This window comes from Thalassophryne amazonica, chromosome 10 (assembly GCF_902500255.1).
Source record: "Thalassophryne amazonica chromosome 10, fThaAma1.1, whole genome shotgun sequence".
Lineage (NCBI taxonomy): Eukaryota > Metazoa > Chordata > Actinopteri > Batrachoidiformes > Batrachoididae > Thalassophryne > Thalassophryne amazonica.
The window spans coordinates 65,013,766-65,039,299 of record NC_047112.1 but is presented as its reverse complement, the minus strand read 5'-3'; the positions used below and the strand labels follow the sequence as shown (position 1 = coordinate 65,039,299).

At 41.7% G+C, this 25,534-nt stretch overlaps 1 protein-coding gene across 1 annotated transcript; it reads left to right on the top strand.

Moving 5' to 3' along the window:
* The first annotated feature begins 214 nt into the window (after nucleotides 1–214).
* mknk2b (MAPK interacting serine/threonine kinase 2b) lies at nucleotides 215–25,534 on the top strand. The gene is made up of 14 exons (XM_034180145.1): nucleotides 215–364; nucleotides 1,062–1,266; nucleotides 1,730–1,820; nucleotides 2,090–2,191; nucleotides 2,288–2,385; nucleotides 7,241–7,320; nucleotides 7,499–7,572; nucleotides 7,729–7,833; nucleotides 8,061–8,116; nucleotides 8,303–8,398; nucleotides 20,938–21,132; nucleotides 22,665–22,829; nucleotides 22,925–22,965; nucleotides 23,057–25,534. The coding sequence occupies exons 2-14, from the start codon at nucleotides 1,216–1,218 to the stop codon at nucleotides 23,328–23,330; spliced, it is 1,428 nt and encodes a 475-aa protein (XP_034036036.1). The 5' UTR covers nucleotides 215–364; nucleotides 1,062–1,215; the 3' UTR covers nucleotides 23,331–25,534.

Genomic DNA, 25,534 nt, shown 5'->3' with positions numbered 1-25,534 from the left:
ACACGACACTCATCAAAGGTTTAAGTGTTGGATTTTGTCTTATAAAACATAGTGACTGTGTACTTTTCCTTTTTTCCTTGACCAGTGATCAGACAAAGTGTATTTGCAGTACGAAATGGAATTCAGCCATGTTGTTCTTGAACGCACGCGATCCATCCAGTGTGTGTGTGCGTTCGTGCGCGCGCGCGGCGAAGCGCAGGGGGAGGAGTCAACCAGAAGGTTATAAAAGAGGCTGTGCAGGGGCTTTTTCTTCACCACCTAAACGCACTTACGATCAGGCGCTTCCCCGTTGACTGTCCTCTGCGGACAGCGGGTCAAAGAAAACAAATAACGCCAACACTGGAGCTGTAAAATTAATAACGGGGTAAGTACAAGCCATGATATGTTTTTTCTCCTCTTCTTTTTGTTCTTGCTGTAATAAGTCGTTGCGGTGTTAACGATAGCTTTATGCTTAGCTTTGTCTGACGCAGTGTTAACTTTACGTGCATAACAACGAGCTAACACTGCGGCTGTTTTAAGTTAATGTAAGACTTATCTGTTGGCGTTTTTATAAACTTAATGTAACGTGGTTGTACCAGTTCTGTGGCATTTTATTCAGCTTAAGTGCATTTAAATGTGGGCGGCGGTTTGCTAGCTATTGTAACAGCCAGTGTTTTTATTAGCTGCTTTCTTAGCCAGCAGGTGATCTCAATTACCAAAATTACCACAAAAAAATCTCATGGTATTCATTGATTAGCCGTTAAATGTTATGAAGCTAACTTTAAAATGCTGTCTCTCATTTTTATGGCTGTCGGTGCCACTGTGTGGGGCCATCTTATAGGTGGAGCCTTTAAATCAAGGTGGTTAACTGCAAAATCAGTGACTGTTGGTCCTCTATAGCACGATTGCTTACCCAGAGCTTATCAAAATCTGCTGAATAGGTTGCATTCTATCTAAATTTGTAGACATTATGAAATGTGTTTGAGTTCTGTCGTTGCTCACTTCTGTTGTCAATGACTCTAGTTAACTTGGTGCTTTGCTGTGGTCTTGTGGGTTGTAACGTTGCTTTGTATTGTCCATAGGTCTCCCCTTTAAAGCGCCACAGCAGAGCTGACCAGTCAGCGCAGTGTGGTAGTCTACTTTTTTCTTGAAAGTAAGATTCAGGGAAGTGGACATCATTATCCACAGCACTGCTGCTGCCACTTGTCCTCAAAGGTCACCCTTAATCAAAGCAAAATGGTGCAGAATAAAATCACAGAAGTTACTGGATTCCACCGTTCTTTTAAGGTGAGTTTTGTGGTGACGTTGGAGGAAGCTGCTTCTCATGCTTTTAAAGAGCTGTAACACATTTGTCAGTACATGTGAGACAAGGCCACATCTCAACATATAAACTGGTTTCTCTCTCATATGTCTTACATGTTTCAAATATTTATGAAATGGTGATACTGTTGGACCCATTTCTTACATGAGTATATAATGACTATAAATTTACAAAAAGTGCTTGTACATTTAGTTATATTACTGAATTGACACATTGCTACAGACTTTGAATCTTTCTTTGTGAACAAGAACATTTATGGCTATCGACTATTTTTGCTCATTTCTCCCAGCTTGCTGCAATGCAGTTAAAGATTGAAGAATGGAATATTTCAAAATCTCTTTATCAGTTATAACCAGCCATTAAGATGCAAAGTAGTTCATTGATAAGATTGAATATCATTTAACAGATGAATTTGTTTTTGCTTTACAGGGCCAGAATCCTTTTGAGCCAGTGGACTTCACTAAAAATGGATCCCATCTGCTTGATTCAACATTCAGTTTTGATTCCCCCCCAAGACATGGTAAATGTTTACATTGAGAACTGCCACTTCGCTGTTCGTGTTGTTGGTGCGAAGTGCCATACCTTAATAACACCAGGAGTTGCTTGGCTAAGTTGCTGAAGTTTGTACATGGTCTCCAAAAGTTCATCATGGCAATAATTTACATGGCGCACAAATGGTGGCACCTTACTGCTGTAATTCAGGGTGCTGCTTAATGCATGTTTAACACTGACCTTAAATGAGTATTTGGTTAGGTTTTTCCTCTTATTACTGTAATCACTCATTTTCAGACATGCCTTCGAGCAAGCCTATTGACATCCCAAATGCCAAGAAAAGAAACAAGAAGAAGAAGCGTTGCAGGGCAACTGACAGTTTCTCTGGGAGGTTTGAAGGTATTTTTCTCTAAGTAGATTTCACACAGCACTCAGACCTGTGATGCTATGTCAATAAAATACAAAACTTCATTATAAGGTGTAAAATTGTTTCAGATGTCTACAGGCTGCAGGAAGAGTTACTGGGAGAGGGTGCCTATGCTAAAGTGCAAACATGCATCAACCTGATCACCAATAAAGAATATGCTGTCAAGGTAAGATGTTGGAAAAAATCTTGGCTATCTGATATAATTTGAAAGAATTGGCCTCATGTAGGATGTTCTTGATGGCTGTAAGTCAGTGCCTATTCAGCTTGTTTGGTTGCCCTTTTGCTTTGCTGTGCTTGCCTGTAGCTTGTCAGGCACTGCAGACTGATATGGATATATTGCTTCTCAAGGACAAGGATCGGTTATTTCATTGAACTTTGAAGTTTGGATTGTGAAATAAAATGCCTGTGATTGAGGGAGTCTTGTTTTACACAACTGAAGAGGCAAATGGAGAAAACTAGTGTGTTGTGGTTACAGCTGAGTAATTCAAGGACAGTATTGGTTCCAGGGCAAGACAAAACTTTGAGCGTGCAGTATGAGCTGCTGCTATTATACGCTTCCCTCACTGTTTTCATGGTTTGGCAGGCTATTGGAGAGCCTCGAGGATTGTATCCGCCCACTGTTTCTACTTGCATTGCCTACAGAGGACGCTGGTAGTGAGAACATAGTGTACTAAAGAATGTGCCAAAAGAAATTCTACAAAGAAGGGAGGGGTGTTGGGTGAGGGTTGTGACCCAGAGTGTTTACTTTTTGTTCTCTTTCCTGTGTGCATGCTTTTTTTTTAACCCTTCCTTCCAGATGTGTTGAATTTGTCATTATACTGGATTCTGAGGTTCTCTTTTCTTCCTACACTCATACAAAATTTTTTTTCTTTTTCTTTCCCCTGCCTAAAGTAATACTGTGCAATAAAAGCTGCTTGTTCCTGTGTTTATGGCTTTTTCACACTTCATAGCCTATTGTTTTGTAGTAGATTTGTTTAGGGAAACATAGCGGTGTTAAGTTGCAGATCCCCACAGATCAAGTGTGCAATATCATGCTAGAAATATTTCAAAGGAATTGGGGCACTGCTTCTGTGATGTGAGCAGTTTCGTGCCATTTACCCCTCATTGCTTTGGTAGGTCTCAAGACTTTGCAGTTCTGTCTGAGAGGTTAAGCAGTTACTGGAGGTCATGTGGGAGTTGGGACAGGTCCCTGCCATATGTCCTTTTCACTCTTCCACCCCATCAGTCTGGGTGGGTGGTGTGAGTGGGCTCTTTCTGCTGTGTTCTTCTCTACTATATTTACATGTGAATTCATGGTTTCTATTTTTGATCAATTTGCAAAAGTAAAAAACTTTTCATATTGTTTTGAAGGGGTATTGTGTGTAGAATGTTGAGAATAATTAATTTCATCCTTTTTGGAATAAGCCTGTAACATATATAAAAAGTGAAGCGCTGTGAATACTTTGTGGATGCACTGTATTAGCACTACAGTATTGTTAATCCTTCATTTGATTACTAAGCAACTATTGTGGTGACAAAAATGCTCTACTTTGTAAAAGACAAGGAGCTACACTTTAAACTGTTAGTTGTGCTGAGGGGAACATGGGCTGGCTAGGGGTTTTTTGGACTGCTGGGACAAACTGGAACAGTGCAGAGGCTTTGCACTGCTTACAAGTGTCTGTTCATGAAGCCCTTACACATAACTCTAGTCGCTGGGGCTGCCCCGACTACATCGACTATTGAAACGGTCAACAACAATTTAGTAGTCGAGTCACTTGCTTTGAACCTTGAACCAGTGCTTCGATCCACTGCTTCCTTGGATCTTGCTTCGCTCCTCTTCAGAAGCGGCAACTCTACTTATCGGGGATGTAGCAAATTTCAACAAATGGAGAGTTTTCACTTGTAAAATGAGCTACCTGGATAATTTCCTTGGTGATGACTTGGGAAAACAGTATATCGTCACCATGTTATTGTTTTCTCGTAAGTTTGTATTTTAGTGATTTACGATGTCAACCGGCCTTTAAACATGCTCCAGCAGACTGGCCGAAGCATGCAAACACCTGGACATTTGGAACCAGGCCAGAAGAGCTGTAGGAGTGAGTCAAGCAGAGAGGGAATGTCTCGTCAGTCAAGCCTGCGACTTGGGTGAAGGAAGTCATTGCGTGCAGTCTGTGAAAGATGATGGCAGCGGCTGAGTAGTTTGGAGGAAAAGTGCTTAATCAGTGAAGTCCCACAAAAACAATGCACAAAGGATATTGTTTTACCTTTACACGAGGGGCTGTAACTTCACCTTGCCCACAAATTGGTTACAGTGGCAGCATTTGGAGGAATGCACAGGTGAAGTGTGTATTGCGTTTGTCTTCCACTACCATCTGTCTAAAAATAGAAGCACCTGCTTACAGCAGAGTGCGGAAAAGACAAGAACCTCTGTGTGCGTGTATAACTTCAATCATAGACAAACCGAGCACAGCTGACATTTGCTGTTTGGTATGCTTGTACTTTGTGTCAAGGATAAACTCTGCCAAAACAGAACATTGATTGGAATAATTTTTTGAGAAGCTACAGATATTAGCTAACATCGCTAATTACATTCTGGACTAGCAGACCATTCCAGCAGGGGGTGGTAAATCATCTTTATATTAAGTGTGTGTATGATTTTTAGTAAGTTCAATGTACGAGGTCTATTAGAAAAGTATCCGACCTTATTATTCTTTTCAAAAACCATATGGATTTGAATCACGTGTGATTACATCAGACGTGCTTGAACCCTCGTGGGCATGCGAGAGTTTTTTCACGCCTGTCGGTTACGTCATTCGCCTGTGGGCAGACTTTGAGTGAGTGGCCCACCCTCTCGATTTTTTTTTTTTTCATTGTTTAGGAATGGCTCAGACTGCTGCTTTGTTCAAATTTTTTTCAAAACTGTAAGGCACAACTGAGTGGACACCATTTGATAAATTCAGCTGGTTTTCGGTAAAAATTTTAACGGCTGAGAGATTTTGGTCTGGTAGTGTCGCCGTAAGGACGGCCCACGGCGCCTGACGGCGATCTGCACTTCGAGGCGGCAGCGTCTCGCCGTTTCAAGTTAAACTTCCACATTTCAGTCTCTGTTGACCCAGGAAGTCATCAGAGAACAGAGAACTTTCAGAAGTCGGCATGAGTTTATTCGGACATTCCATTGTTAACGGACATTTTGTAATGAAAACGTGCGGGCAGAGTCGCATGTCGGGCTGGATCCGACTGCGGGGGGTCGCGACAGGAAAAACACCTCCGTTGGAAACCTTAACGGGCAAGTTGGAACATGCCCAAGCTGTTAAACAATTTCTCAGTTACTCACTTGTTGAAAGCCATCAAAAGCCGCCTGAATTTTACAAATGGTTTTCAACCTGGAGGTGTTTTTCTTGTCGCGGCACACACAGATTTGCCGAGTCGTCACGGAAACGACTCGGCGAATTTGCGCGCATGTCTTTCATTACAAAATGTCCTTAAACAGTGGAATGTCCGCATAAAGTCCTCATGCTGGCCTCTTCTGAATCTTCTCTGTTCTCTCACGACGTCCTGGGTGAATTAAGCCTTAAATTAGGATGTTTTCAGGTCGAAACAGGCCGACGACGGCGCCTGGACTTCCCGCTACGTGGGAAGTCCTTACAGCGACGAACACCCCATAATCTCTCATAAGCTGTTAAACTTTTCACCAAAAACCAGCTTAATTTCTCGAATAGTGTCCACTCAGATATTCCTCACAGGTCCAGAAAAAATTTTGATTAAGCAACGCGCACCGTCTCGAGCAGCGTGTGAAACAAAGGAATTCAGCCGAGAGGGCGGGACCTCATCTCACTTAAGGCCTGCGCACAGGGAAATGACGTCACGGACACGCGTGAAAAAACTCACGCATGCGCACGACGGTTCAAGCATGATTGGTGTAATCGCACGTCATTCAAATCCATATAGTTAAAAAAAATAAAATAAAAGGGTCGGTTTATTATCTAATAGACCTCATAAGTACATAATTGTAAATGTGTTAAATACATGGATGACACAAGAAAGTGAAAACTTATTTCCATTGTGGGCTATTTTAAACTCAAATGACAAAGTTGTAATAATGTTGATTATAGTGTGTGTGTGTGTGTGTGTGTGTGTGTGACAAGAACCTAAACAGTTTATAAATGCATTAAGACAGTAAATTAACATTAAAAAAATACACAACAGGAAAGGGTTGAGTTCTAAACTGAGGTCTAAGGTTCTAAAACATTCTGGACTCATACATCATTCCAACTCATTATAGAAACTTTGCACAATAATTACCACCCTTGAAAAACTTCAGCTGCCTATTGTATAAACACTATATAGTATAAACATCTAGAGCCTGTTACTTTCCCTCCTTTTACACAAGGGACTGTAACTTCAGTTTATGAACTGGCCAAGTGGGAGATATTACTGGTCCAGTCCACGCCAGAGAGCTGTTGTTGGCTTCCCCATGAAAAAGGCATGTTAATGAGGCACAAATAAATGCTGAAATGGATGATTCTCATATCTTTCCAGCAACAATAGACAAGAGTCCCTGTTAGTAACTTTAATCAGCAGAAAGGAGAGTCACTATTGATGTTTAAATGGCTTTGACAGAGGTTGATGAATAAATTGTCAAATAAAAAAAAAGATGACACCACAGTATCGCAGTGCTGCGTAGCAGTATAATGGCGCAGTGCTGTTCCTTTGTCTGGAGTGAACAACACTCCCAATTTAAGCACACTCCCAAAGTACACTTAAAATTTTAAACAAGCTGTATGCCAGAACTAAACATGGAGAGGTTGTGGCTTAAGCCATCATTGCTACTAAAAGCATTGGGTTGGGGTGCAGAGAAGCTGACGTGGGGAGGAAATTGTAGGTCTGGCAGGAAATGGTTGATGGGAGAATGTGGAATGTACAGTATAATCTGTGCTATACTGCCTAGTGAGTTGCAGATGCAGACAAGAGTGGGTCTTTGTGACTGTAGAGGCGCTGCCAGAAAAACATCTCGAATTAAATGTTTTTGTTACTCTCTCCAGATAATTGAGAAAAGACCAGGTCATAGTCGAAGTCGTGTCTTCCGTGAGGTTGAGATGCTGTATCAGTGCCAGGGCCACAGGTAACGTGTAACAATCGATACATAATCCCATCTGATGAATTTGTCAAGACAGTCTGCAATCTAATTAGTGTTGCATCTTATGCCTGCACAAGCTGAATCATAAAATCACTAGGCCAATGTTACGTGTCACTGATGTCATGGTCATCTTTTCATTTTTTTTTTCCCTTCCCTTTTAAAGGAACATCCTGGAACTCGTAGAGTTTTTTGAGGAAGAGGATAAATTCTACCTGGTGTTTGAAAAGCTTAGAGGAGGTTAGTGTTTTTAAATAGTTTAACATGAAGGGAACCTAAATAAACAAGAAATACAGTATTGTGTATGTGGCACTGAGAGGCATTCTAGGCTGTGTAGTTTCTCGTAGTTGTTCTGCACTTGGTAAAAATCCATAACTCATTTCTTATTCCTCTTAGGGTCCATCTTGGCTCACATTCACAAGAGACTGCACTTCAGCGAACAGGAAGCCAGTGTTGTTGTGCAGGACATTGCCAGTGCACTAGATTTCCTGCATAACAAAGGTACAGTTACACACAAAATGTATTATTCTATGAATTATGACAAACCTGCCTCTGTGCCTTCATTGCCTGTGTTAATGCTTCACATATCAAACTGGATTTTGGGTGCTGTCAGTGTGCAGACTTGGTGCACAGACCTTCAGTGTCTCTTAAGTTTTAAAATGGGTATGTGTAATTAATTGATGTGAAGACTAAAACACAAATAATTGACCACTTGCTTGTTTTTTCAGGAATGGCACACAGGGACCTTAAACCTGAAAATATCCTTTGTGAGAGTGCAGACAAGGTGAGTTTACAAGTATATTTTTTTTTTGATTGACTGGCTCAAAGGGCAATTAATGTGGCTATAAAATGTGATAAGCTGGGTAGAGGGTAAGAGGGTTGTGACATGTTGGTAATAAGTTTGATTCTGGGTCAGAAAGTCAACATTTTGAGATGTGGAATAAAACTTTTTTTAATACTCTCCCAACAGATTTCTCCAGTTAAGATCTGTGACTTTGACTTGGGAAGTGGCATCAAGCTGAACAGTGACAGTTCACCCATCTCCACCCCTGAGCTTCTGACTCCAGTAAGTCTTATATTAGCTTTGTCTGTGTGCCATTTTAAGTGTGAGGAGTGGTTGCTGAAAGAGGAATTGCGATCTCAGTGTAACATAAGTTTGGAAAGCCGTTTATCTAACGGGTGCATTTTAAAGCAGCTAGGCTTCCTTATTGTAGACTGATAATGCTAAATGACTAAAGTCCACTGTCTGGTTCCTTGTTGGGCAAGCCTGGACTTGATGGACTTTTTTTTAAGAGACAAATCATTTTATTGAGGTTAAGAGTTCAGAGTTGATACAGCTTCTATGAAATGACTGCATTGCTGGCTGCATGACCTTAAGGCCCCCTGACACTTGCACGACTTTGATGCACACACTTGCATGCCCTGTGTCGTGCAGTAGAGTAAACTCATCTTTAATGGGTGTAGACTGAATGTGAGAGGGTCTTCGGTGCGTGCAGTTGCACAGAGAATTTTGAAATGTTCAAAAATCTTTCATGCATAAATGCCGTGCAACATTGCGCTATCTGCTCGCCAACACTACGTGCAGCTCGTCAAGTTGCGTAAAGAACTGAACAGTGCGAGTGACTGCGTCAGTGCACCGCATCTGAGCGCAGCTCGTCTGAACGGTTGAGACGTTAAAGCTTTCATAAACATACTTTTACAACTGCACACAAGGACACGCAAATGTTTTACCAAGCCATGACAATGTATACCTGACAAATAATTACCTTTTGAGGCGGCTCCAAATGCTTTCTCCAGCTCGTTCAGCGCCCACGCCCGAGCGGTCCTCTGTGATTCAGGAAACAATTAGAGCTGTTTTCAGCAGCCAGCTTGCAGAGAAAATGATTAATCTGCTACGAAATAATTCTATATACGCAACCTCCAGCACACAATGCGTGGCATCCAGCTGGGAACACAGCAAGTGGGATCGTCAAGACCCAAGTGTGCGGGTCAAAGTCGTGCAAGTGTGAAGGGGGCCTTTAGGCTGCTAATTCCTTATCATGCCAGGGAATTCACAGCATTTCCACAGATAATGCTCAGTTTAATGTCCACAACTTGTAGTTTGTCAACGGCAAATATTGAGGCCAAATCAAGGGTTAAAATTGTTTAACCTTTCTGCTGTTGTCGTCATGCACACAAAATCTGCTAAATGGCAGCAAACGAAGCAGCCCACTTGTAACTTCAAAGTGGTCTGGTAATGTTCAACTGGTGTCTCCTATTCAAGTCAATGTTGTCCCAATCTGCTGCTTATCTGGTGGTCATGTAGACTGACTGGAGCAGGTGAGAAATCCTCCAGCCTGGAGGAATGTTGGGGGGAGGTGGTTTCCTACTCTAGTAACTTGATCCTGCTTTAGCTGCACAAATGGATGGTCACTATCTCTGCACTATTTAAAGGGTAAATGAGTTTTACGACCAGATGGCACTGCATGTTTCTGTGCCAAAAACTGATTATCCCAAAATAAGTTTGATGCCAGTAAAATGTTAAGGTTTTGACTATGGTAGGAAGCCAGAGTAGTTCTTCATATACCCACTGAGAATATAAACTTGTAGATTTAAAAGTACAAGTTAACATCAAAGCTTGGCACAACTGTGGTGTAAATTCAGATAAAATTACCAGACCATTGACTATTTACACTAAAATGCCTTAACATTGGAAATTTGATAGTGACTATTTGAATCAGTACAAATGGGTATCTGGATACAAACGTGTGCAATCCAAGTGAATCGACTCATTTGACGGGTTGAATTGTGTTGCATCACTCGCTGCCTGCTTGCATCGATTTAATGCACATTGAATGCACCACAGATGGATGCCAGGAAGTTTAACGAATTCCTTATCAGTCCTTCAGTTCATGATACCGGAGCAGCCGTTGCTTTTGAAGGCATTTATCAGGAAATGAGCATTTCTCTACATTGATTGCAGACAGTGGTGGGTCTGCTCGAAGCAATGAAGATTTAAAGAAGTCAGTTGTGAGTCAGCTTTGTGTGGATTAAAGTCACAAACTAGGACTCTTGTCCTGTTGTGGGCAAGAAACATCAAACGTTCCGCACCAGAGTTTTACGAGATGGTTGTCTGGCTTGAGCACCAGCTGTGCATAAACTGAAGTTTTACATCAGGTAAAGGAAATAACTGACTGCAAGCAGTCATATAAAGGTCCTCGTGTCCACGCCAGCACGATTTCTGTTCAGGGGCCAATCCTCATCACACAGTTCAATTTTCAAGCAAATCAGATCATGCATGAAGGAGTTGACATGTTGATGGGTCATCCATTAGGGGGCACTCAGAGCACTGAAGGGTCAGGTGCGTACGGGGCAGACACTCATCACACAGTTCAAGTTTCAAGCAAATCAGACAATGCATGGAGTTATGACAAGTTGATGGTTCATCCACTAAGGGGCGCTCAGAGCACAGGGGGGCTAGGTGTGTTCAGGGACTGACCCTCATCACACATGTGAAGTTTCAAATCAATCACGCAAAGCATGAAGGAGTTATGACTTGATGTTCCATGGCGAAGGGTCAAAATGGTGGCGCCATAGCAGCCACACCCTTCAACATAGGGGAAAAAAAAGCTTTTAACTTTTGATCAGTATAGTCTTTGGATGATCAGAAAGAAATTTGAAGTGCATTGGACAAAATCTATTCAAGTCACACACATGCACCAATTTTCATCTCCCTACTTCAAAAACAAAAACAACCCTATTGGGAGGGGTTTTTGAAAGTTGCAAGGGGGGGGGGCGCTATAGGGGCATTTGGCCCGCCCACGGGTGACATCGCTATGAAATGTAAGAGGTTGTCATGCTTGACCTGTGTATCAATTTTCATGATATGACAAAATTAAAGCCATCAAAAGGAAGAAGGTAATTTCATGGCAAAGGATTGATATTCGGCACGCCACCACACGGACGCCAGTACTCGTAGCTTCACGGTGATCGTTGCGTATGTTCACCAACTTGTTCTGCATGTTTTAGAAGTGGAATGAAGTTGATGAGTTTAACTATGACATCAGTACCTCTTAACCCTCTGAGCAGACGCCGTCATATACAACGGCTGAGGCCAAGCTTTACTAAATTATAAATAACTTTTTAATATGAGACTTTTTTTTTTTGCTGAAAAGTTAACTCCGGACTTTCGAGCCAGCCATCGGCCATCTTTGTACTCCTCATAGAAGCCGTGTGATGACGTACGCAATGTGAGTGTCCAATCGGAATTGGTTCACCGTCACATGGTTTTCCAAAATCCAATCGTAGAGCAGACTTACCTCACGTGAAAATCCAAAGATCGTTTTCAGGAGTGATATGTTACTAGTTGCCCTGTTTGAATAGCCCCCTGGGTGCTCCAATGAGTACATACTATTAGTACATACTCAGTGCACCATGTGCCATTATGTACAGTGATCAGTGAAAGCAGCAAGTTTGAAGGATCTACGATGAAATATGCTGGCATGACAGCTGTTCGAAGTGAAATGGCGTGCTCTGAAACGCTCGCCAAAGTTTGACAAACCCTAGCAGCCACACCTTTTGACCTACAGAAATTATTTTGATAACTTTTGATCAGCTTGGGGTCATGATGGTGTGTACCAAATGAAGACGATTGGATGAAATCCCTAGGACGAGTTTGTTCAAATGTAAGTAGTGGAAATGACCAAAAATTACCTCAAAATCAAAACTTAAAATCAAAATGGCCAAAATCCTGTCAACATTTCACCACAATGTTAAGAGACTTGTGCGTCCCAGCATGGTAAGTGTGTGCAGAATTTCGTGAGGCTATGTCAAAAAACCCCACTGGGGAGGTTTTTTTGGAAAACTTGTAGGGGGCGCCATTTCATCATTTCGCTGCGAGCATGTGCACGACCCCCAAAATAGTGAATTTTGGATCCCACTGAGATTTGAGCATGGGAAAAGGCTGAAATTTGGGCTTAAATGGAATAATAAAGTATAAATGATGATGATAATAATAATAAACAGCACAATTACAATAGGGTCCTTGTAGGACTTTGTCCTACTTGGACCCTAATAATAATATCCTCTGTTTTGTGGGACTGAGTGCACAGCTCTAAAGAGCTGCGCAGATTTCGGTTGGAATTGATAACTTCAGAGCGAATCGCTGTTTTAAATCAAATGGTACCTCTTTTTTTTATAGTATAAACGAGCAAATCCCCCCCCCCCCCGCCAAAATGACACATCCTGCGTTGTTTATGAAACATTGATCCTGATGTGCAGCAGCCAGCTGAAGAGCTCAGCTCAGTGGTTCCATTTGTGTCATTACTACCTGAAAGGAAATGCTTTTGACAAAAACTACAAATTGTTTATTTGTATTTATATCCAGAGATCAAGAATCCATCATGTACATCAATGATCCAGTGACCATGTACAGATTTTAATTTTCTTTATGTCCAGAGATCAAGGATCCAGTGACCAATTTCATATTTATTTACTTTGACTCAAATGTTGTTGACATAGAATACTTTTAGTACACAGAAAATTCACGAGGTATTGATAAGGGAATCGATAAAGAATCTGATAAGCGGAATTGATAGACTTCTATTGATAAAATTTTATCAATAATCAACTGTATTGTACCAAATCACATCGTATCACATTGTGAGGAATTGAGTTGCCATCAAATCGCATTGAATCTGGAATGCGGTGAATCGTATAATGTATCGAATCGCTGTCAGTGGTGAGATTCTCATGCCTAGTATCAAAGCATAAAGAGCATGCTGTTGTCACCAAGGCTATCAGGTGGTATGAAGGAACCAAAGCCAAACAAACTTTTACAGATTTCCTCTTTGTGTCTGTCATAGTGGGGGAAAACGATCCTCCCCCTTCATGCTCACTCTCCACTCGCCCCAACCGTGCTTGTGCTGCTCTGCAGTTTCTATTTTGTTCTTTATACAAAAGCTGCACATGGTGCTTGTTCTGGAATTTTTTTTTAAGCCCACAACCCCCACCCCTTACCTAGCAACCGGGCTGTGATCGGCTGACAGTGTGAGGGGGAGAAGGAAATGCTCTAGCTTTTTTCTTTTTACAGGAGCAATGCTGTCTGCTCCTTGTGCACACTCATTCTTTTGGTAGCTGTTGCACAATAGTGTGCACGTCTATTTCTCATTTTCCTGATCCTACTTAACTGCTTTATATAACCAGAGGGGGAGGGGAGAAATGGATGCATTTCAATAAATATGCAAATTAAGCTATGCATTAAAACTGCAAACAAACGCTGCAAAACAAGTTACACGAGGTAACCACACACACACTGCTTGATCTGGAATCGGTTACAGTTGCTGTAATGGATACACCACATAATTGCTGTTTACGTCATTGCTCGCATGTGAGCCTGGGGTGCAAAGGAGTCTACTACGTAGTCAACTTCCTGTATTGTTCAGATGATGTAGCTTGTCCTCAGACTTGTGATCCTGTATAATGAGGACCAGTAGGAAATACGTAGACAAAGTTCTAAGCATGTTGTGATTTCAGTATGCTGAGAACTCTGCAGTATTGGCAGCCGTCTCTATTCAGTGTGAAAAATGTTGCTGTAAAAACGTCAGTGTTCCAGCATGAAACAAGAATGTAGAAGTTATGTACATATGCCTTAAACCAGTGATTCTCAACCGGGGTGCCGCGGCACCCTAGGGTGCCGTGATCGATCGTCAGGGGTGCCGTGGGTATTTTTCATATTCGCGATTACCGTGAATTATTTATTTTTATCCACAAAGCATAAAACGACTCAGAATCTGACGTCAAACGTGCTGCAGCCTCGCTCTCGTCTTAAGGCGGGACAATAACAAGGAGGCTGACGGCCGATTAAACAGTGCAGTCTCCTTCAAAAGCCGTCTAAAATGCGGAGTTGTCGGTGTGTGTCTGTGCCTGTGTGCGCGCGCGGAGTTAACAGGCTGCAGACTGCGAGGGAGGGGGTGGGTGAGGGAGATTCCTGAATGCAGGCGCGACACGTTCAGTGCGCAGCGAGCGCGGAGCAGAGAGGATTTTAACCCGAGTGAACGTTAACAAAACGGAAACGTGAAGCTGCCTTTACTTCTCTCTGAACTTTCTCTAAAGGTGTGATTCTGCCGTTACCGTCCTGTTCACACCATGTGCGCGTCGTATGCTGAATTTGAGATCATGAGATGAAATAAACGGTCAAATATCTTTAAAAACATATTTAAAAAATGAGAATATATGAATGAACTGAGCCACAAAAAAAAAATGTTCAGACGCAGAGATCACAAAAGCAGGTGAGAACTCTGAACTTTAACAGCTGTTTTCCAAAGGTATATTTATTTGTTCAATCTTGAGCTTAATGCAGTGTTTAAGCACAAAACGTGACTGATGAGGAGAAACAATTTCAGAAATGCAACAGAAACAACCACAAATCAGAAAAAGTTGGGACTGTATGTAAAATGAAGATAAAAATAAAAATGTTGCACCATTCCCAGTTTCTCCACTCACAAACCAAACGTTCTTCCAGAGTTGTGTAATTATACTACAACAGTAGAATATAAAGAAGGGAAAAAAAGAAGAAAAAATAGACAATATATTCGTCAATCGCAATTATTTGTCTGACAAATAATCGTCTCCAGAAATTCCTAATCGTGACAGCCCTACTTGAGATCAGAGTGCAAAATGCTTGAGGATTTTCAAAATGCGGTGTTTTCTGTATCGATTTTCTACTGCGATAATTGGGTTTTGCGCAAAACCAGAGGTAATAGCATTATTATTTTGGTTGGTGGTGTGCCGCAGGATTTTGTAAATATAAAAAGGGTGCCGCGGCTCAAAAAAGGTTGAAAATCACTGCCTTAAACTATAAAGCCTCAGTTTAAAAACCACTGCCTTTAACTATAAGAGAATGCATACCATTTTTGTTTGAGATGTAGGTACATTTATGTGGTTGACAGCACGTCCTCTTCAGTTAGAAACACCAACTCTGTCATCAGTGGTGTCAGTATGGTCTGACTAGTCACATGGTTTCAGGAAAGCCCCAGATTACAAATGCCAACAAATCTCTATCAGCAGCTGAACAGTGCCATCTGCATCTTGGTCTGAGGAGACTTTGACTGATGAAAGCTCACAAGGAATTTGTAACAGCAGTGTTAGAATAGGTTTTGTTTTGAGTCTTGAACAAAGAGCTATAATTGTCGTGGCACTGAATCATGTCCTTCAGCACTTATCAGTGGCTATAGCACTGGGTCCTCGACTGCCTATCTTTATTATGACTGAGTTTGGAATGGATTAGCCAAGATACGTAGCTATTTTGATACCACAGCTATTGCATTGCCTTTACCCCTCCCTCTTTCTGGTGCCCCTTGGTTGGAGATGACCCTTGTATGTTATTACCCATGCAAGTTATAGCGTAGTTTTTCCACAATTTGACTTAATGGAGCTGTTTGAGAACACAATTTTAAGTTGTAACAGCTGTGATTTGGACCATTTCCCCCTCCCTGCTAAAGATGACATACATGATTACAACACTTCCAGTTCGATAATGTAGCTGCCCAAGTGTGCAAACTAGTCACATCCACTAGACTGTGGTATTACTGGAGACAGAGTTAGAACTGTGGCTTTTTTGTGTGGTTCCCTTTTATCTAAACCCTACACATACTGTAATGGGCTTGCTTTGATCCAAAGTAAAAACTGGAAACCTATGCTGCTATCACCCCCCCCCCCCCCCCCCCCCCATTAGTGAGCAGTGTTTGAAAGTAGTCAGTTGAATAGCAAGCTGTTGCCTGCAGTACTGTATGTTTGCCAGCTGCATTTGGCCTGGATTCTGGCGTCTTGTCTGCAGAGGCAGACATGATGTGGTTGGTGGGGGTTGGGTGTTTTTATTCTCCTCCCCTGACAGAAGCAGCTTTGTCTGAAATGAGATTCCTGTGCAGGCGGGGGGGGGGGGGGGGGGGGGCTGGACAGCTGGCCCTAGGACACAATGGACACTTGCTCAATGTAAACATGCTTGTCTGCAGATGGAAGGGAGGAGTTTGCTATGGTGCAGGCCTAGATGTGCATTTGAACAATCTTGTGGTTTGGTGTAGAGTATTGCAAGTATTTTTCAAGTCTGTTGGCCTTATACCAGTGTGATGTCAGTCAAAACTGACATCTCTGAAACTTTCAGAAGTACAAACTATTGGTGATTTCTCATAAGGCTAGGGTCCACACTGCCAATGACAGTTTTCTTTGCCACCTTGTGTGTAGGTTTTTTTTCTCTGCACAGACAAAAGCTTGACTTTGAACTGAAAGTGGTTTTGAATTTGAGTATTTCCTGGTTTAAAACTCTTGTGGTGTGTAGCTATGTCATCTTGAGAGCTGATCATGCAGTTATTGGGACTGGTTTCCTCACAATCAGCAACACAGGTTTGAATATCCTCAACAGTCACTAGATTTATTACTTATTTTTTTTAAAGGGTGTTTTGGCCTGACCAGACGTTTTGTTGGTCAGTCTGTCTTCATTTCAGACAGACTACCATTTGTTGGAAAGTTTTTATTGCATGTACAGCAGTGCAATGAGTTCTCAGTAATTGTTACTTCACCTATGTCTCTGTTCAATGTACGTGAAATGGAGACTGAGAGAAACTAGCACAACCATAAATGACAGCAAAAATCAGTCTAATGTCAAGTTGAAATTAAACTAATGCACCATTTTTTTTTTTTTTATATGGTCTGCCCTTTTGGCTGAATGAAGCAAGAAATTATTCTGTTGAGTTAGTGACCTTGTTAAAAGTACTAGGACACTTGGTGTTTAGGTTGTGTATCAAGGACAAACACCCCTCTTTTCCACTGGTTGGTTTGGCCTAATTGGGGTACAAGCACCAGCAAAGCTCGTCAGAGTACCACATTGTTTTTACAGGGGTGGTAGATGTCAAGAAAAACTTGCCATATACAGAAATAACCAGTTAAAATGCTAGGTGGCGTTATAATAAACATGTTAACACAAATAACTTTTGGTCTATGAGAGCAACCACAGGAAAACTTCATACTGTTGCGATTGGTGCAAGTCCACGGTGCAGGCCACGCACATTCCCGCTTGTAATTTTTTTTTCTTTCTCGCAATATTGTGAAATTGGCCTGAATGAACTCGTCTCTGGATTTTTGACATAGAAAAGCCAGCTTGGTATCAAAATGTCCTCTGGTTTGTGCATCTCAATAATTTGACTGGAAACCTTAATTTGTTGCTCTGTTTGCAATTTTCATGGTTTTGAGTTAGGCCATGTATGATGCTCTTTACTTCATGATGCAATTTCTCATTAATGGGATCACCGAATGGCGAGAAATCGGGCAAGTATATCTGTCTTCTGTTAGTTGCATTCCCAAATTTGGTGGACCTACACCACTAGATAGTGCTGCAAAGCATATTTATGTGAACTTCTCTGACAAGCTTTAAACTTCATGTAGCTCTTGGCTGAGAGTCTTAAGCCCCGTCACACGGCACTAACGAAGGATACCGAAGCCAAAACAAGAAATCTGGACTTGCGTTGACTTTTGGAGACATTTAACCATCATCAAGCTTCGTTTCTGTAGCTGCCACTTCGTCACAATTTTCAAACTGTTAAAAAGTGTGAACGAATCCAGATGACAACTGCAATTCGTCCGTAATCAGTTTTGCTGTCTGTCTTGACGGTTCCTCATCATTTGTGTAGTTTGCGTAAAGTCAGTGTTCCGTTTGATTTTCGTCCGACGTCTTGCACGAAAATTGACGATATCTGAACAGATCGGTAACTAAAGATCCAACGAGCTGAATGTGACTCGTCCATGTGTGGGAAGAGAAGCTACGCTTTCATACAGAAACAATAGCAGCAAGAACGTTTGATCAACTTTAACTATTTACGCACGTTCGCATGCCGTCTGTGGCTGGAAAGGCTGTGCATGCACACAAATGGCTGTGTGCCACAGACGGCTGTTCGCAAGCTGTGTGGGGTTGGAATGCTCCAGGCACAGGCGGCATGCGCACATCTTTTTGTGAAGACAGACCTGTTAAGACAACTCTCGCAGGTGCTGTGGAGAGCGCATGTTGGCTGCAGAAATGATCACAGGCTGGCGCTCTGTCTGATATCCGCTGTCACGTCATCATAAATGTTGATTTTGCTTAAAGCGTCAAGGTCGCCGTTCGCTTTGTTTTTCTTTTGTTAGTTTTGGTTTTGTTTCATTCTTTTGTGCACTCTGGACTCGCAGGCTTTTCGGTGATGGGAGAAGTGCCGGCTCATTCATCCACTTTCTCTCGGCGATTTGTGACTTAAAAATTAAAATTACAGTAGACACAAGTCTAAGATATCAAATGAAAGCTGTTGTGTAGATTTCAGAGGACTGGCATCTTCTGAGTCAGACATGGTGACTAAGCTGCTTCAGTGACCTGGAAATATCAATTATATACATGAAATACCAATTTTAAACATTCGGTAATATAAACAAAGTAATTTTCTCTTTTTTTTTTTTACATTTATAGTACTTTTAAAAGTAAAAATCTAATTTGGTCAAAGATTTGGCTTTCTTTTAAACTAAAAACTTGGTTTTACAAAGCTATTAATGAATTGGATTGGTATGCATGTATCATTGTCATTGCTTTAAAAATAGTTTTATTAATAAGCTGCTCTCTAAACTATTTTTGTTGGCATATTAAACACAAAATTGACATTGTTGCGAGGTCAGCTTTTCTGACTAAACATTCATAAATGTGATCCAAATTTCTTATAAAATTGAGTGCTATATTTTTGATAAAACTGATGCTTGAGTATCGGAAGGCAATTTGCACATAAGTGTTGATGTAATAGACTGATAGAAACATTTAAGCTTGCACACCTGTGTATTCTTGACAGAATAACTAGTTTTCACACTTCTCAATTGTATAAGGACATTAATAGGAGAAAGTATTTACTAAACGTCAGGTTTTTTCATAAGACATAAAAATGTTCCAAAAACAGTTGTTGATGTAATGGACAGACATTTGAACAGGTATCTTAGAACTGGAATTTTGGCTAATAATTTATAAATGAATTGTTTTTTTCCTATTGATTTGATTAAACATGAACCCTTTACTTAAGTAGCAAAATAAGTAAAATTATCACATAAATGATTACTTACCAGGCCTTTGGACCAAGTGCTGTTGAAAACTGAGAACAGCAGAGTGTACGCTTCCAGCTAAAATGGCTGCTGTCACAGTGCATGCTGGGAGGGCAAGCAGTGGTCACTGCTGACATGCTGAGTGTACAGTAAATGTTTCCATCTGTTGACTGCCAGCTGAATATAGGAATCAAACAAAATATGCACAAAAGAAAAAGGGCCACTGGTAAGATGCAAAGTGGGTAAACGGTACTGTATTCAAAGTGCTGCCTGTTTTTAATAGTAGACTGCTGAAGCCTTCAGAAATTACCCAACATGACTAGTACACCATGTTAAGTTGATCAGATGGGATTTTTTTTTTTTTTACTGAAAAACATTGAGGTCCTCAATTTACTTTCACTATATTAGAATCTGTGCTTTCACCTTCTCCTGTTTTGGTGGTATGCCAATCAGCTGACTGGTGCATTGGTGGGAAGTCCATGACTGCCCCAGAATACAAAAGTATACATTTTGGGCAAAATGAAATGTGTGCTTTGTGTTGCTGCTTGCTTCTCTGTGGTCCCTGCTTGGGGCAGGCCTGGATCTGTGCAGTGGGGTGCTTGAGCCCTTAATACATTCAAGCCCCTAATACAGGTGAGCCCTGTTAACTTGCTCAATTTGGGGTCCACAAAATCAGACCGAGTTACCTGAAACCACGAGTTAATGAGGTTGACCAAAAAAAAAAATTAAATGAGCTTACTTTGCCATATTACAATAGTTTTCACACATTTTAAGTGTAATTTCCTTCCTGTGATTGCTTCATCTGGAGTGGGTTTGGGATTTTTTTTTTTTTTTTCTTCCTCCTCTGGCTGCTGCACATCAGCGATGAGGGCTTTGTCAGTGCGGATGATTCAAAGTTTTTAGATGTCACTCTTTATAGCCTTACTGCCAGTTCAGATTGGGTTGGCTTGTATACACGTGCCTCACACACACACACACACACACACACACACACACACACACACACACACACACACACACACACACACACACACACACACACACACACACACACACAGCAGGTCAGATCCAAAAACTTCAAATCTTCCAGAATTGTCCACACTGAAGATCCCTCCAAAAACGGTCAAATCAAATTAGACTTTTATACACTAGTCTAAATTTCCAGTGTCCACAACTTGACCAGGAGTGAAGCAGATTCGTGACATGCATGTGCGAGTTAACTGGGTGCACCTGTATAAATGTAGTTTCTTTTAGATGCATAACAGCTGAGCCCATCAGTGCTTTTAGCTGCTCTTGTCTGGCTTGTGTACAGCTGAATGGTCAAACAGTGACTGACTCCTGCTGCAGTCCCATTATAGCTCAGCCTTTCCTGCAGTGGTAATCTGTACCAGTGTTATGTCAGCATGGATTGAGGAGAGTTGTATAATGCATTTTAAAGTGCCCACTCTCAGCCTGTGAGCGCATAGATTTTTAGGGCTTTTGGCTGGCATTATGCACTAACAAATGCCGCCCTTTATCATTTTACAGTGTGGTTCTGCAGAATACATGGCACCTGAAGTGGTTGAGGCCTTCAGTGAGGAAGCGACAATATATGACAAACGCTGTGACCTTTGGAGCCTTGGAGTCATCCTTTACATTATGCTGAGTGGTTACCCACCCTTCGTAGGACGCTGTGGTGGTGACTGTGGCTGGGAATTGGGAGAACCCTGCCATACATGTCAGGTATGAATGTGGTAGTTGCTCTCTCACTTCCACACACCTCCCTTTCTTTATTACTCAAGATCTTCTGAGATCCCAATCTTTCTGAAGAACAAAAAGTGACTTCTTACTGGAAAGGAATGAAGCCAGCCCCCTTTATGAATGGATATTTTTCACCAGATGTTCTTATATTTGGTAGACAGCAATAATGTACATGCAGTCTTGTTGCTGGGGCAAGTGGAAAGTTAACATTTTGAACTTTTGACTGCATGTACTGTAGCTTTGTGGCTGTTTTCACAGCCTTCAGAGGTTGAATTTTCCATCTTAAAGTAGACCTGCATTGAAAAAAATGCAGTCAGATTTTTTGAACAAAAAATGACTTACATTTACACATGAGGTCCTTCTGAATATAGTAAAGTAAATCTGCAAGCCCAGATCTGTCATTCAACAGAGAAATCTTCATTTGACAATTACAGATTTACAGCTAACATTTAGCCCTCCGCAAATTGTCCCTCATCATGGACGCTGCCGAGACGTCACGGACAAGACCCTCTCCCAGCATGCATTGCGCCAGTTGTAATTTGTGGATTTACGTCAGTTTGCATCTGCACCTTTTTCTTGTCTTATACGGAAGGATCTGCTTTTTTTAAAACTTCATATTGTTGCGGCACATTTGAGTACACATTTCTTTTATTTGTGCTTGAAAATTATTTTGGGGGACTTCTTCATACGCCCGTTTGAGTGGTGTCGCAATGAAAATGTCTTTCGCCTCCGGTACCATCGTGGGATATGGAGGCGAGACCCGCAAAGAATCCCAGTCATTAAAAATATATAAACCTCTCTCAGCGTCCATGGAGCTCTGGGGCTCCGATTGCCAAGACATGCGGTGCTGTGGATTTTGCCACAAGAAGCCTGTCCTTGCAGCAACAGGTGTACCGGCCGCTTCACATTAAAACAGCGAGCGTAGCGGAGGCAGAGAGCGGGAGAGGAAGAACGGCGCCCACTGTCGATGTCGTTGCTGATCTGGGCACACAGATCTGTATCTCACATTCATTGCAGCTTACTTTTGGATGTTGAAACCAGGACGTGTATAAGTAACATTACTAACAGATCAATTTCAATGTGGGATCGGACTGAAGGCGGGAGCGTGTCTTGTCCCTGACGTCATGGAAATGATACAGCTGTACAAACTGTTTTCACAGAGGGCTAAATTTTAGCTGCAAATTTGTCACTTTTAAACGAAGATTTCTCCGCTGAATTACAAATTTGGGCTTACAGATTTACTTTACTGCATTCACAAGGGTCTTATAAATACATATCAGCTATTTCTTTCTGAAATCTGACCATTTATTTCAGTGCAGGTCTACTTTAACTAAACAACCTATTCCTGGTCTGCCACATACTGCCCACATGAGTGCAGTATTTGAATTACTTTTTTGGTATTTCGATCAGAATTTTAAGGTCTTTTTCCCTGAGATTCTATTACTTCAGAAATACACTAGCCTCAAATAATGCATGTTCAGTATAATGTGTATTTTTTTATTCCCATCTTCCAGAACACACTGTTTGAGAGCATCCAGGAAGGGAAATATGAATTTCCAGAGAAGGACTGGGCTCACATCTCCCCAAGTGCCAAAGATCTGATATCCAGACTACTGGTTCGGGATGCCAAACATCGCCTGAGTGCTAGCCAGGTGTTGCAGCATCCCTGGGTGCAGGGAGTAAGTAACTACCAAGCTGCAAACATATGTTGATGCATTGCTTGGGCTAACTGGGTAACTTGTGGTTTCTAATGATGTACTTTCTTTTACATCAGGGTGCCTCAGACACTTTACCAACATCCATATTGCATCAAAGGTGACGGTTTGTGAAAACATTGTTTTGACAACTACCCCATAAATGTTGCATGTTTGACTTTAATCTCCTTTCTCCTGATCTTGTCCATTAGAACCAGCAAAGCACGAGACCTCACGTTCTTTGCTGACAAAGCCATGGCTGTGAACCGGCAGCTGGCTGAGCAGGACGGCATGGAAGAACAGCAGCAGCAGGAAGCGCCACTTGTCGTTACGGCTAGTGGCACATCCGTGCGACTCTCCCCACCTTCCACCTCCAAGCTGGCCAAACGCAGACAACGAAGCAGCCAACATAAAGGAGGGCCCGTCTCTGCGGCAGAGCTTCGCCGGCTGCTGGCACCTCTTGTCATTGTGGGAGACTGTGCTTGATTTCGCCAATCTCTTACCTGTGACTTTGTGTTCCGATTAAAATATAAATCTTCAGAGTGCCCTGATTTTCTTACTCTGATTCTGGCCCCCCTCTCTCCCTGACCTAGCTCAAACCTGGTCCCTCTGTCCTTACAGGCGTGTTTGCCTCGCTGTATAAGGGAGATTGCTGCGTGCAGCGCTTCCTCTAAATGCCTTTTGCTCTTTTGAAGCAGCACTTCTGAAGCACATTAAATTTGGCCCTGTGTACAGAAAGTACCAGGATATATGCACGTCTGGGTTGGAGAGAATCGTTAATTGATTTCAGACACCCCCCATGTACAACTCTGTTCAGTAGACATCGGAACACTTGTCTTTGAATCTAAGCTTGGACACCAAAGGACAACTTGTGCTGCTCCCACGTTACAACTGGATCCACTGTGAATTAAGTTATCTGGAATGTTCTCTCTGCTTGTATGTATGTGCACGAACGGCCCATCTGCAGATACGTACGCACTTATGCAAGATGCCCAGATGAAGGCTGTTCTGAAAGGATTTGGTGTCAAAGGTTTGGAAGGGTATCAGCTAGTGTGTTCTGTGCCTGAGGTGAGACCGGAGGTGGCTGGGGCCTCATCAAAGCAAAATTTGTACTCCCGCATTCTTGACTTTTTTTTTTTGGCTGGGGGGGAGTGGGGGTAGTTGGTCTAAGATTAAAATTTTCAGTTTGTGGCCATTCACAACTGTTCTAAAAATCAGAATGGAGAATATTTAACTAGCCACCCACAAGAAACCCCACAGAGGCACGGTTCAATGTTTAAGAGTAATTGGACTAGTTCCTCTGAAGAGCTTACTAATTTTTATTGTGGGTTTACAGTGCATGGTTCAACAAAAATGCTTCCCAAGCTTTCTGTGGAATAAAACTGTTTTTTTAAATGGTAAAACATTGACTATAAAGGTTTGATACCATCAGGATTAAAAAAAAGCACATTTTGGACAACAATGTGACCTGTTAATCAAGTATGCTGTCCCCTTCTGTTTATCAAAAGTAAAAACTGACTTCTAATGACAGAATCACTTGCAAATTGACAGAATGCTCAAGACATTCCAGGAAGTGGAGGGGGGGGGGGGAAATCGATCAAGGATGCATAGTTGTAAGTTTACTTTTTGTTTTTAAAACTCCATGCTAATGTGCCACTTTTTTTGTGTGTACATGGTGACTCTTATGCAGGTGCTGTTCGTTTTACACACCAGCTGTTTTGCTAAGGTTCTATCTACTTTTTCAAGTTCAGAGTATGTGGTGTAAGGTGTGACATGGAGTGTTTGTCAGCAGGAGCGTTTATGCCTGGTGAAGGCAGAGTTTAAGTTTGTAATTCATTTTACGTTAATGACTGCTATATATTTGAAATCTGATCAAGTTGAAGCTCATTCTGAAACTGACTGTTAAGGGACGGGTACCGAGGTCTCGGAACACTGTAGCTGTTTCACCAAAGAACGTTTTGAAGTCATGAGCGTCTCTCACCCAGCAGTGAGATTGAGTGATCTGCTGATGGTCTGCTTCCACTGCTGCAGCAGCGGTACTCTGCAAGCGGTTCCCTTGCTGTCAAAGGACCCGCTATGCTGATACTGGGACACTGTAATAGTTTGAAGACGGATGTATCTATGCGGGGTTTTATGTCTTATAATAAGACTTACTTGAATTTGTGTATGCAGCTGTTTCTTTGTTCAGGAAACTTCTTTGCTGTCAGTGCGCTAAACAAAGCATTAAGCTGATGATCAAGGCAATCTTTGGGTTTTGAAGATACCTACTCATTTCAGTATTCTGCCTTTTTGTGTGTAAAAGCACAAGTTAGTCCCTATATGTGATAGGGTTGGGGGGTTAAATAAAATGCAGACGGTGGCCACAGTCTGATAACCTGGGATCCCCCTTCTGTTCTTGGTCACGATATTTTCTGTATTTCAGTTTCTGGCCTGCTTTCTATGGGGAATGGGGACAAAGTTTTACATGCATAATGGCTTTTGTTTTTAAATTCTACACCAGATGATTCAATCACCTGGGGGCCATTCATGGGAAGAAACTTTTGAAATCACCATTTAAATACAGAAATATTTTGATTTGAAATGAGCACTTTACTGTACCATGTGAATGACTGCATTTCATTCAAGGCAACCTTTATTACAGTTGCTACAGAATTTTGTATTTTTTTTTCTAAAAAAAAAAAGCAATAAAA

Coding starts and splice junctions, on each gene's coding strand:
- mknk2b (XM_034180145.1), top strand. CDS start 1,216: ATGGTGCAGAATAAAATCACAGAAGTTACTGGATTCCACCGTTCTTTT. Junction 2,386..7,240: donor ATAAAGAATATGCTGTCAAG/GTAAGATGTTGG, acceptor TACTCTCTCCAG/ATAATTGAGAAAAGACCAGG. Junction 22,830..22,924: donor AGCATCCCTGGGTGCAGGGA/GTAAGTAACTAC, acceptor CTTTTACATCAG/GGTGCCTCAGACACTTTACC.